General features: G+C 42.9%; 1 protein-coding gene across 1 annotated transcript in view; it reads right to left on the minus strand.

The window, feature by feature from the left end:
- LOC128660765 (ensconsin) overlaps positions 1–1624 on the minus strand; it is a 198195-nt gene extending 196571 nt beyond the window's left edge. The window contains exon 1 of the mRNA XM_053714774.1: positions 1621–1624. Within this exon, the coding sequence (XP_053570749.1) occupies positions 1621–1624 (4 nt within the window). The remainder of the gene's footprint in view (positions 1–1620) is intronic.
- Positions 1625–13990: the final 12366 nt, after the last annotated feature.

Here is a 13990-nt window from a genome sequence, read left to right on the forward strand (position 1 = left end):
CGATTACAAACTATATTGCCTAAGATTATACATAAAGGCAGGGTTTATGTATAAAAGAAACTCTGCTGCTAAGATTAGGGAGACTTTTTTAACTATTGAGTATTGAAATTTTTTTAAGGGACTTTCTACGCAGGAAAAGATCATCTCGTCTGACTTAGCAATCATATCGATCAATGCTGAAAAAGCGTTTGATTCTGACCATTATGATCATCTAATATTTTCTTTACTAAAATTCGGATTCAAAGAAAACGTTGTTAAATGTATTCATAACCTGTATAGCACACCCCCATTACAGAATTAATAGTGAATAATAATGCATCATCTGACATAACTCTTAAAAGAGGCACACGCCAAGGATGCCTTCTATCTCCTTTACTTTTCAATATTACAATTGAATCCATGGCTATCATAAGACAACATCAGGAGGGTATTAAAGTTGGACACAAGGAGTTAAAGATCACTTTATATGCAGATGATATTCTCTTATACATGTCCAATACTAAGACAAATATTCCAAAAGTTTTATCCATTAGAGGTGTTTGGGTCGTTTTCTGGCTACAAGGTTAATGCTTCAAAGTCGGAGATCTTATGGATTAGGACAAATAGGGATTCAGAAGGTTTTACTCCTTTTAAAGTGGTTACTAATTCCTTTAAGTACTTAGGTATTGTTATATCTCTTCATCCAGAGAACTGGTACAAACTTAATATACTCCCTGTACTTGATAGAGTTAAAGAATATATGAAGAATTGGCAAAATTTTCCACTTTCCATTTCAGGACGGATAGCTTTGTTTAAAATGGTTCTCTTACCAAAAATCTTATATATTTTGCAGAACACCCCAGTTTTTTTAAAAGGACATAAAACCCATAAAAAAGTGACCTCCAATAGCCAGATCAATATAAATATGAACTTTTTGTAATTATCATTGCGCTTCTTATTTTTACCCTTTATGAGAAATCTTTATCCGAAATTTTATTCAATTCCAAACCCACCGCCGGCAATAACTTCTAATCCTCCAATCGAGACTGATAACCCCAGTTATCAACATGGCGGATTTTCGCCGCTATGCGCATGCGCTATTCCCATACCATTGTATGGCTAAATGTGGAGTCAATGAACGGATATGCGCAGGTAGACAAAAAGATATGCGCATGGTGACAACATCGCAAGTTAATGAGATGCAATTATTGTAATTACTATTGTTACGTTTGTTGTATCGTGCGCCTCCCATATTTGACGGTTGGCTGATATGACTTAATTGCCAAAAAAAAATCATTTATTTTTCTCATGTTTAGAAACTTTGTTTCAGAGAACAAATAGGTATGTGAGGATATGTTGCATATGATATTGATGGTCAGTTTCATGGTGGAAAAAATACTAAAGTTTTGGAATCCTTTAAGAGGGAAGGATTTAAGAGATTTAAATGCCTCACTTAAGTTTACTTGGCAAGGTAAGAGATCATAAATCTCACTTAAACTTTTTCAAGCCAGAAAAGCCGGGGGTTTAGCGCTACCTGATATTCGCTCATATAATCTAGTATTTTTGGCTAGGATAGCGGTGGACTGGATTTTAAACTTAGATTACTTTACTAATAATGCTCCTGAAAAAAGTATGACCTACCCATTTTTCCCGGTATCCCTGATACACTGTGGACCTAATAAAATACATAAAAATGTAATACAACTCAAATTCATATATACACCAATATTAGCCTGGTGTAAGATTCCTGTAATTTTAGCAATCAGGGCTAATATTTCCAAATTCCAAACTATTCTTGGAAACCCAGAATTTCAACAAGGTACCCAGTCAACTGTGTTTCAGAGATGGAATAACCCTGGGTTAAGTAGGATTTTTCAATTACTAGAAACAGAGAATCAAGCAGTTAAAACCTCACGAATAAAGACTTTTTTGCATATTTACAAGTCAGACATTATATCTTTAAGGTAGTTGCGGAATATGGTTGGAGTTGGCACTGGGGTAAAATTAAAGATTGGCTTGTGTTGGCTAAAAAAGGGAAATTTATTCTTACCTGATAAATTTGTTTCTTTTACGATACGATGAGTCTATGGATTTCATCCTTACTTGTGGGATATCGCCTCCTGGTCAGCAGGAGGAGGCAAAGAGCTCCACAGCAGAGCTGCATACATAGCTCCTCCCTTCCCTCCCAACCCAGTCATTCGACCGAAGTTAGGAAGAGAAAGGAAAAGCAAAGGAGCAGAGGTGACTGAAGTTTAACAAAAATAAAAACAACAGGGAGGGCCGTGGACTAATCGTATCGTAAAATAAACAAATTTATCAGGTAAGAATAAATTTCCCTTTTCTTTTACAAGATACGATGAGTCCACGGATTTCATCCTTACTTGTGGGATACAATACCAAAGCTATAGTACACGGATGAAACTGGAGGGATAAGACAGGGAACTTAAACGGAAGGCACCACTGCTTGAAGAACCTTTCTCCCACAAGCAGCCTCAGCCGAGGCAAAAGTATCAAATTTGGAAAATTTGGAAAAAGTGTGAAGAGACGACCAAATCGCAGCTCTGCAAATCTGTTCCACAAAAGAATCATGTTTAAATGCCCATGAGGAAGCCACCACCCTAGTGGAATGAGCCGTAATTCGTTCAGGAGGCTGCTGTCCAGCAGTCTCATATGCAAAACGGATGATACTCTTCAGCCAAAAGGAAAGAGAGGTAGCCGTAGCTTTCTGACCTCTATGCTTCCCAGAAAAAACAACAAACATGGAAGAAGATTGACGAAACTCCTTAGTTGCCTTTAAGTAAAACTTCAAGGCACGGACTACGTCCAAATTATGTAACAGTCGCTCATTCTTGGAAGAAGGATTAGGACACAAGGAAGGAACAACAATTTCCTGATTAATATTCTTATTTGAAACAACCTTAGGAAGAAAACCAGGTTTGGAACGCAACACTACCTTATCTGCATGGAAAATAAGATAAGGAGAATCACATTGTAATGCCGAAAGCTCAGAAACTCTGCGAGCAGAAGAAATAGCAACCAAAAATAAAACTTTCCAAGATAACAACTTAATATCTATGGAATGCATAGGTTCAAACGGAACCCCTTGAAGAACATTAAGAACTAAATTTAAGCTCCAAGGAGGAGCAATTGGTCTAAACACAGGTCTGATTCTAGTCAGAGCCTGACAAAAAGATTGAACATCTGGAACATCTGCCAGACACTTGTGTAGTAAAACCTGTCCTTTTAAGGAACTTGCCGATAACCCTTTCTCCAATCCTTCTTGGAGAAAAGATAAAATCCTGGGAATCCTAACCCTACTCCATGAGTAGCCCTTGGATTCACACCAATAAAGATATTTACGCCATATCTTATGGTAAATTCTTCTAATAGCAGGCTTACGTGCCTTAATCAAGGTATCAATGACCGATTCAGAGAACCCTCGCTTAGATAGAATCAAGCGTTCAATCTCCAAGCAGTCAGCTGCAGAGAAATTAGATTTGGATGATGGAAGTGTCCCTGAATGAGAAGGTCCTGTCTCAATGGAAGCTTCCACGGTGGCAAAGATGACATGTCCACCAGATCGGCATACCAAGTCCTGCGAGGCCACGTCGGAGCAATGAGGATCACCGAAGCCCTCTCCTGTTTGGCTTAAGCAATCACCCACGGAAGGAGAGCAAATGGAGGGAACACATAAGCTAGGTTGAACAACCAAGGCACTGCCAAGGCATCTATCAGTTCGGCCTGAGGATCCCTGGACCTGGATCCGTATCTCGTAAGCTTGGCATTCTGATGAGACGCCATAAGGTCTAGTTTCGGCCTGCCCCATCTGAGAATCAGGTTGGCAAAAACCTCCGGATGGAGTTCCCATTCCCCCGAATGAAACGTCTGTCTGCTCAAAAAATCCGCCTCCAGTTGTCCACTCCTGGGATGTAGATTGCTGACAGATAACAAGAGTGAGCTTCCGCCCACTGAATTATCTTGGATACTTCTGTCATCGCCAAGGAACTCCTTGTTCCTCCCTGATGATTGATGTAAGCCACAGTCATGATGTTGTCCGACTGGAATCTGATGAATTTGGCCGAAGCCAACTGATGCCACGCCTGAAGCGCATTGAATATTGCTCTCAACTCCAGAATATTGATGGGAAGTAGAGACTCCGACCGAGTCCACACACCCTGAGCCTTCAGGGAGTTCCAGACTGCACCCCAGCCCATCAGGCTGGCGTCCGTGGTCACTATCACCCATGAGGGTCTGCAGAGGCATGTCCCTTGGGACAGATGATCCGGCGACAACCACCAAAGCAGAGAGTCCCTTGTCTCCTGATCCAGATCTATTGAGGAGACAAATTTGCATAATCTCCATTCCATTGTCTGAGCATGCTCAGTTGTAGAGGTCTGAGATGAAAACGAGCAAAGGGAATGATGTCCATTGCAGCCACCATCAATCCAATTGCCTCCATGCACTGAGCCACTGACGGCCGAGGATTGGACTGAAGGGATCGACATGTATTCAGAATTTTTGACTTTCTGACTTCCATCAAAAAGATTTTCATGGATAGAGAGTCTATTAGAGTTCCCAGGAAAGGAACCCTTGTCTGTGGAATTAGTGAACTTTTCTCTAGATTCACCTTCCACCCGTGAGTCCTTAGAAAGGACAGAACAACGTCGGTATGGGACTTTGCTAGTTGATAAGACGATGCCTGGATTAGAATATTGTCCAGATAAGGCGCTACAGTAATGCCCCACGGTCTTAGAGCCGCCAGCAGGGACCCCAGAACCTTTGTGAAAATTCTGGGTGCCGTGGCCAGGCTGAAAGGAAGGGCCACGAACTGAAAATGTTTGTCCAGGAAGGCAAACCTCAGGAACTTGTGATGATCCCTGTGGATAGGGACATGTAGATATGCATCCTTTAGATCCACGGTAATCAATTATTGATCCTCCTGGATCAATGGAAGAATGGTCCGAATCGTTTCCATCTTCAAAGATGGGACTCTGAGAAACTTGTTTAGACTTTTGAGATGGGTCAAAACGTTCCCTCTTTTTTGGGAACTACAAAAAGATTTGAGTAAAACCCCTGCCCCTGATCCTGAATCGGAACGGGACATATTACTCCCATGAGGGAGAGATCTCTTAAACAGCATAAGAACGCCTCTCTTTTTAACTGGTCGACAGATAATCGTGAAGAAGAAACCTTCCTATGGGGAAGGAATTTTTTATCTCCAACTGATACCCTTGAGACACGATTTCCAGTGTCCAGGGATCCTGAACGTCTCTTATCCAAGCCTGGACAAAGGGAGAAAGTCTGCCCCCTACTAGATCCGGTATCGTATGGGTCTCCAGATGGACTTTGCCTGAGAAAAATTCCCTTTCTGTTTAGCGGAAGATGAGGAGGGGATTCCCTTAAAATTTCAAAAGGAACGAAAATTACTCTGTTGTCCCCTTTGCTTAGATGTCTTATCTTGAGGGAGGAGGTGACCCTTACCTCCCGTAATGTCAGAAATTATTTCTTTCAATCAGGACACATCCACTGACCAAGACTTCAACCATAAGGCCTAAAATAGAAAACCCTGAATTCTTAGCCGCCAATTTGGTTATCTGAAAAGAGGCATCCGTAATAAAAGAATTAGCCAGCTTAAGGGCCTTAATTCTCTCTTGTATTTCCTCTAAAGAAGTCTCAGTCTTGAGAGACTCTTCTAGAGCGACAGACCGAAAGGCAGCCGCACTTGTGACTGTTACAATGCATGCCGTTGGTTGCAATAGAAACCCTTGATGAATATAATTTTTTTTGAGAAGACCCTCCAACTTCTTATCCATGGGGTCTTTGAAAGCACAACTGTCCTCGATAGGGATAGTCGTGCGCATAGCTAGGGTAGAGATAGCTCCCTCCACCTTAGGGATCGTCTGCCAAGAATCCCGCATGGTGTCAGCTATAGGGTACATTATCTTAAACATACCCGGTCTTTCCCATTCCCTAGCAACAATTTCCGAGATTCTCTTAGGAACCGGAAAAACGTCAGAATATGAAGGGACCTCCAAATATCTGTCCATCTTACTCAATTTCCCTGGAGGGACCCCAATAGTCACAGTCGTCCAGAGTCACCAAAACCTCCCGTAGTAACAGGCGGAGATGTTAAAGTTTAAATCTGAAAGACATTACTTCCGAATCTGTCTGGGGTAAAGCACTCCCTGAGTCAGACAGTTCCCCCTCAGACAGAGTCTCCACACCCCCCAATTCAGAGCCCTGGGAGGGTACATCGGAGATCGCCATCAAAGCATCAGAAGTCGCAGGGATCACCTGGGCCTCTTTCCTACTGCACTTGCCTTGCAAAACTGGTAGCTTAGATAAAACTTCTGAAAGGGTGGATGACATAACTGCAGCCATATCCTGCAGAGTAAATGAAGCAGACGCTGTTGAAGCACACGGCGTCGCTTGAGCGGGCGTTAAAGGCTGTGACGCTTGGGAAGAAAGTTGAAGCATACCCTGAATCTCATCATTCTGAGAGCAATCCTTAGACATATCTTTATTAAAGAAAATCTGCTCCTTACACAGTAAGGCCCTCTCAATGCATGAGGGACACAACGTAACCGGGAGTTCCACAATGGCATCTAAAAACATAGGGCATGTAGTGTGTTCAAGATCATCCATGTTAACAGAAAGTAAAAGCTAGCTTGGTCGTGTCTCCTTTAACAATGATAATTAGCTAAATGTATATCCAAAAAAAAAAAAAAAACGCACTGTGTCTTTAAAAATAAACTGTCTTCGTTTTTACAGAGCGTTTGAGCTGCGGCTCCTACCTGACTCCACTGACCAAAAACTATCCTCTAAAACAGCGTGCCTAAGATCGCTTGTATATACTAGCCACAAGCGGACTTAAGAACCGTAAGGAAATGCTGCCGATCCGTACACACTCAGCAAATCTAACTGCACGGCTGAAACGCGCAAATAGTAGGTCCCGCCCTTCGTGGGCATACACAACACACCCCGGGAAAAAGCAAACTGGAGTACCACCATACACCGGAGTCCGATAGAGAGTATTTTTATATCCCTCGGACTCCGGCATTACTCCCAGCGTCAGCCCCATATTCCACATGTCACACAATAACACAAGGGAATCGCCCGTTGCGTCAGAGCAATTTTACCTAAAACAGCTCCCAGTCTAGGCTTATAGTGTTCATGCCAGAATGAGTTGGGGAAAGTTCAACATGTCGGTATCCCATTTTCAATAAAAATGATAACCCACACGTGTTAAAAGGGGAAGCCCTTACTCAAGCCAATAACCCCTCACAGAAAAAGGCAGAGTACAGTCAGTTCTGAGATATGCTGCAGAGCCCCAGAAATAAAGGACTGCACTTACCTCCATGCTGAGGAACAGCATGATAATCTCAGTGTCAAGAGGTCCACTCTTCCTCCTGAGGTCCTGTGATGGTAGAAGGGTCTTAGTATTCTCTAAGACCATACACAGAGAAGCAGCACAATCATGGGACACGCAGTGAAGCTAAAACTCCACAAGTTCCCATAGCTTCAAAGAGGCTGCTCTATAGTAAAAAGTAAATTTATGCTTACCTGATAAATTAATTTCTTCTATGGTACGACGAGTCCACGGATTCATCCTTTACTTGTGGGATATTATCCTCCTGCTAACAGGAAGTGGCAAAGAGCACCACAGCAGAGCTGTCTATATACCTCCTCCCTTAGCTCCACCCCCCCAGTCATTCGACCAAAGGTACAGGAAGAAAAAGGAGAAACTAAAAGATGCAGAGGTGACTGACGTTTAAAATCAAAAAATATAATCTGTCTTAAAATGACAGGGCGGGCCGTTGACTCGTCGTACCATAGAAGAAATTAATTTATCAGGTAAGCACAAATTTACTTTTCTTCTATAAGGTACAACGAGTCCATGGATTCATCCTTTACTTGTGGGATACAATACCAAAGCTACAGGACACGGATGAACGGGAGGGACAAGACAGATGGCTAAACAGAGGGCACCACTGCTTGAAGAACTTTTCTCCCAAAAATAGCCTCCGAAGAAGCAAAAGTATGAAATTTGTAAAATTTGGAAAAGGTATGAAGCGAAGACCAAGTCACAGCCTTACAAATCTGTTCAACAGAAGCATCATTTTTAAAAGTCCATGTGGAAGCCACCGCTCTAGTAGAGTGAGCTGTAATTCTTTCAGGAGGCTGCTGTACAGCAGACTCGTATGCCAAACGGATGATGCTTTTCAGCCAAAAAGAAAGAGGTAGCCGTAGCTTTTTGACCTCTACGTTTTCCAGAATAGACAACAAAGAAGATGTTTGACGGAAATCTTTGGTCGCTTGCAAGTAAAATTGTAAAGCACGAACCACGTCCAGGTTGTGCAACAGACACTACTTCTTAGAGGAAGGATTAGAACACAGAGAAGGAACCACAATTTCCTGATTAATATTCTTATTGGTAACAACCTTAGGAAGGAATCCAGGTTTAATACGCAAAACCACCTTATCAGCATGGAAAACAAGATAAGGCGAGTCGCATTGCAATGCAGATAGTTCAGAAACTCTTTGAGCCGAAGAGATAGCAACTAAAAACAGAACTTTCCAAGATAGAAGTTTAATATCTATGGAATGCATAGGTTCAAACGGAACCCCTTGAAGAAATTTAAGAACTAAATTCAAACTGATCTTACTCCATGAGTAGCCTTTGGATTCGCACCAATAAAGATATTTACGCCATATCTTATGATAAATTTTCCTAGTGACAGGCTTTCGAGCCTGAATCAAGGTATCTATGACCGACTCAGAGAATCCCCGCTTGGATAAGATCAAGCGTTCAAACTCCAAGCAGTCAGCCGCAGAGAAAATAGATTTGGATGCTTGAATCAAAAGGTCCTGTCTCAGTGGCAGAGTCCATGGTGGAAGAGATGACCTGTCCACCAGGTCTGCATACCAAGTCCTGCGTGGCCACGCAGGTGCTATCAAAATCACCGAAGCGCTCTCCTGCTTGATTATGGCAATCAAACGAGGAAGGAGAGAAAATGGTGGAAACACATAAGCCAGGTGGAACGACCAGGGTACTGCTAGAGCATCTATCAGTACTGCTTGAGGATCCCTTGATCTGGACCCGTAGCAAGGAAGTTTGGCATTCTGACGAGACGCCATCAGATCCAATTCTGGTGTGCCCCATTGATGAATCAATTGTGCAAACACCTCCGGAAGAAGTTCCCAGTCCCCCGGATGAAAAGTCTGACGACTTAGAAAATCCGTTTCCCAGTTCTCTACTCCTGGGATATAGATTGCTGATAGATGGAAAGAGTGAGTCTCTGCCCATCGAATTATTTTGATAACCTCTATCATCGCTAGAGAACTCTTTGTTCCCCCCTGATGATTGATATATGCTACAGTCGTGATATTGTCCGACTGGAATCTTATGAATCTGGCCGAAGCCAGCTGAGGCCACGCCTGAAGCGTGTTGAATATCATGTCCGTCGTCACTATGACCCATGCTGTCCTGCGGAAACACATTCCCTGGGACAGATGATCCTGTGATAACCACCAAAGTCTCTGGTCTCTTAATCCAGATTTATCTGAGGAGATAAATCTGCATAATCCCCATTCCACTGTTTGAGCATGCATAGTTGCAGTGGTCTGAGATGCAAGCGAGCAAACGGAACTATGTCCATTGCCGCTACCATTAGTCCGATTACCTCCATACACTGAGCCACTGACGGCCGAGGAATGGAATGAAGAGCTCGGCAGGTGGTTAAAATCTTTGATTTCCTGACCTCATGTCCATCGAATCTATCAGAGTTCCAAGGAATGGAACTCTTGTGAGAGGGATAAGTGAACTATTTTTTACTTTCACCTTCCACCCGTGAGATCTTAGAAAAGCCAACACGATGTCTGTGTGGGATTTGGCTAGTTGGAAAGTTGACTCCTGAATTAAGATATCGTCCAGATAAGGCGCCACATCTATGCCTCACGGCCTTAGCACCTTTGTGAAAATTCTGGGAGATGTGGCCAACCCGAAGGGAAGAGCCACAAACTGGTAATGCCTGTCCAGAAAGGCGAACCTGAGGAACTGGTGATGATCTTTGTGGATAGGGAAGTGTAGATATGCATCCTTTAAGTCCACGGTGGTCATATATTGACCCTCCTGGATCATTGGTAAAATAGTCCGAATGGTCTCCATCTTGAAGGATGGGAATCTGAGGAATTTGTTTAGGATCTTGAGATCTAAAATTGGTCTGAAGGTTCCCTCTTTTTTGGGAACCACAGATTGGAGTAGAAACCCTGCCCCTGTTCTGTTTTCGGAACTGGGCAGATCACTCCCATGGTATATATGTCTTCTACACAGCGTAAGAATACCACTCTTTTTGTCTGGTTTACAAACAATTGATAAAGATGGAATCTCCCCCTTGGAGGAGAATCTTTGAAATCTAGAAGATACCCCTGGGTTACGATTTCTAAAGCCCAGGAGTCCTGAACGTCTCTTGCCTGAGCAAAGAGAGAAAGTCTGCCCCCTACTTGATCCGGTCCCGGATCGGGGGCTAGCTACCCCTTCATGCTGTCTTGGTGGCAGCAGCGGGATTCTTGGCCTGTTTACCTTTGTTCCAAGTCTGGTTAGGTCTCCAGACTGTCTTGGATTGAGCCAAATTCCCCTCTTGTTTTGCAGCAGGGGAAGAGGTAGAGGGACCACCTTTGAAGTTTCGAAAGTACGAAAATTATTTTGTTTGGTCCTCATCTTATTTGTCTTATCCTGAGGAAGGGCATGGCCTTTTCCTCCAGTGATGTCTGAAATGATCTCTTTCAGTTCAGGCCCGAATAGGGTCTTACCTTTGAAAAGGATGGCTAAAAGCTTAGATTTTGATGACACATCAGCAGACCAGGACTTAAGCCATAACGATCTACGCTCTAAAATGGCAAAACCTGAATTCTTTGCCGCTAATTTAGCCAGTTGAAAAGCGGCATCTGTAAAGAAAGAATTAGCTAGCTTGAGAGCCCTAATTCTATCCAGAATATCATCTAATGGGGTCTCAACCTGAAGAGCCTCCTCTAGAGCCTCGAACCAAAAAGCAGCTGCAGTAGTTACAGGAACAATGCACGCTATAGGTTCCAGGAGAAAACCCTAATGAATAAATATTTTCTTTAGGAGACCCTCTAATTTTTTATCCATAGGATCTTTGAAAGCACAACTGTCCTCAATAGGTATAGTTGTACGCTTAGCCAGGGTAGAAATAGCTCCCTCCACCTTAGGGACCGTCTGCCACGAATCCCGCATGGTGTCTGATATGGGAAACATTTTCATAAAAATAGGAGGAGGAGAGAACGTAATACCTGGTCTATCCCACTCCTTAGTAACAATGTCCGAAATCCTCTTAAGGACCGGAAAAACATCAGTGTAGGCAAGAACCTCTAGATATCTGTCCATTTTACACAATTTCTCTGGAACTACAATAGGGTCACAATCATCCAGAGTCGCTAAAACCTCCCTGAGCAATATGCGGAGGTGTTCTAGTTTAAATTTAAAAGCCATCATATCTGAGTCTGTCTGAGGGAACATCTTTCCTGAATCAGAAATCTCTCCCTCAGACAGCAAATCCCTCACCCCCAACTCAGAACATTGTGAGGGTACATCGGATATGGCTAATAAAGCGTCAGAGAGCTCAGCATTTGTTCTCACACCAGACCTACTGCGCTTCCCCTGCAACCCAGGCAGCTTAGATAAAACCTCTGTGAGGGTAGTATTCATAACTGCGGCCATATCTTGCAGGGTGAAAGAATTAGACGCACTAGAAGTACTTGGCGTCGCTTGTGCGGGCGTTAACGATTGTGACACTTGGGGAGAATTAGATGGCATAATCTGATTCTCTTCTGACTGAGAATCATCCTGCGACATACTTTTATTAGCTAAAATATGTTCTTTGCAATTTATTGCCCTTTCAGTGCATGAGGGATACATTTTAAGTGGGGGTTGCACAATGGCTTCTAAACACATTGAACATTGGCTTTCCTCAATGTCAGATATGTTGTACAGGCTAGCAATGACCACAAACAAGCTTGAAAACACTTTATTTAGTGAAAAAATAACAATCTTAAAAAACGGTACTGCGCCTTTAAGAGAAAAAAAGCATACACATTCTGCAAAACTGCTTTGAAATACACCAATCGTTTCAAATTTTTGAAATAATATTCAATTTATGCAGTTAAGTTTGCCCCACAAGAAAAAGAAACACTTAACCCTTTATTGTGCAAACCAGATAGATAATAGGCCTAAATCCGGAAAAAAACACCCCCTGCACCTCAGGGATTGGAAAAATGGGGTTAAAGCTTCGATTTGGCCCAACACTTCCACAAGGGCCCTCTGGAGTTGGAGCTTGCTGCTTGCTTTGTAAAAAACAACTGCGCATCTGAGGCGCGAAAATAGGCCCCGCCCATCTCACTCAATGTTTTGTCAGCCTAAATGAACTGCACCAGAGCGGTTCCAAACTAGCCATGTGGGTTCTGAGACCCAAACAAGAAGCCAAGTGTACCCTCAATAAAGTCTTCCAAAAAAACAGAATTTATGTTTACCTGATAAATTTCTTTCTCCTACGGTGTATCCGGTCCACGGCTTCATCCTTACTTGTGGGATATTCTCTATCCCTACAGGAAGTGGCAAAGAGAGCACACAACAGAGCTGTCCATATAGCTCCCCTCAGGCTCCGCCCCCCCAGTCATTCGACCGACGGATAGGAGAAAAAGGAGAACCATAGGGTGCAGTGGTGACTGTAGTTTACAAAAAATAAATTTAAACCTGACCAAAATGCCAGGGTGGGCCGTGGACCGGATACACCGTAGGAGAAAGAAATTTATCAGGTAAACATAAATTCTGTTTTCTCCTACATTGGTGTATTCGTTCCATGGCTTCATCCTTACTTGTGGGAACCAATACCAAAGCTTTAGGACACGGATGAAGGGAGGGAACAAGTCAGGTAACCTAAACGGAAGGCACCACTGCTTGTAAAGCCTTTCTCCCAAAAATAGCCTCCGAAGAAGCAAAAGTATCGAATTTGTAAAATTTGGCAAATGTATGCAGTGAAGACCAAGTCGCTGCCTTACAGATCTGTTCAACAGAAGCCTCATTCTTGAAAGCCCATGTGGAAGCCACAGCTCTAGTAGAGTGAGCTGTAATTCGTTCAGGAGGCTGCCTTCCAGCAGTCTCATAAGTCAATCGGATGATGCTTTTCAGCCAGAAAGACAGAGAGGTCGCAGTCGCCTTTTGACCTCTCCTCTTGCCAGAATAGACGACAAACAAGGACGATGTTTGTCTGAAGTCTTTAGTTGCTTTTAGATAAAACTTCAAAGCACGAACCCCATCAAGATTGTGTAACAGACGTTCCTTGTTAGAAACTGGATTAGGACACAGAGAAGGAACAACTATTTCCTGGTTAATATTCTTATTGGAAACCACTTTTGGAAGAAACCCCGGTTTGGTACGTAAAACGACCTTATCTGTATGAAACACCAGATAGGGTGAATTACACTGCAAAGCAGACAATTCAGAAACTCTTCTAGCAGAAGAAATAGCTACCAAAAACAAAACTTTCCAAGATAGTAACTTAATATCTATGGAATGTAGAGGTTCAAACGGAACCCCTTGAAGAACTGAAAGAACTAAATTTAGACTCCATGGAGGAGCCACAGGTCTGTAGACAGGCTTGATTCTGACTAAAACCTGTACAAACGCCTGAACATCTGGCACGGCTGCCAGACGCTTGTGTAACAAAACAGACAGAGCAGATATCTGTCCTTTTAAGGAACTAGCTGACAGACCTTTCTCCAATCCTTCTTGGAGAAAAGATAGTAACCTTGGAATCCTAATCTTACTCCATCAGTAACCCTTGGATTCGCACCAGCAAAGATATCTCCGCCATATCTTATGGTAAATTTTCCTGGTGACAGGCTTTCTAGCCTGGATCAGAGTATCTATAACTGATTCCGAAAACCCACGCTTAGCTAGAATCAAGCGTTCAATCTCCAAGCAGTCAGTTGC

This window comes from Bombina bombina, chromosome 1 (genome assembly GCF_027579735.1).
Source record: "Bombina bombina isolate aBomBom1 chromosome 1, aBomBom1.pri, whole genome shotgun sequence".
NCBI classification, from domain to species: Eukaryota; Metazoa; Chordata; class Amphibia; order Anura; family Bombinatoridae; genus Bombina; species Bombina bombina.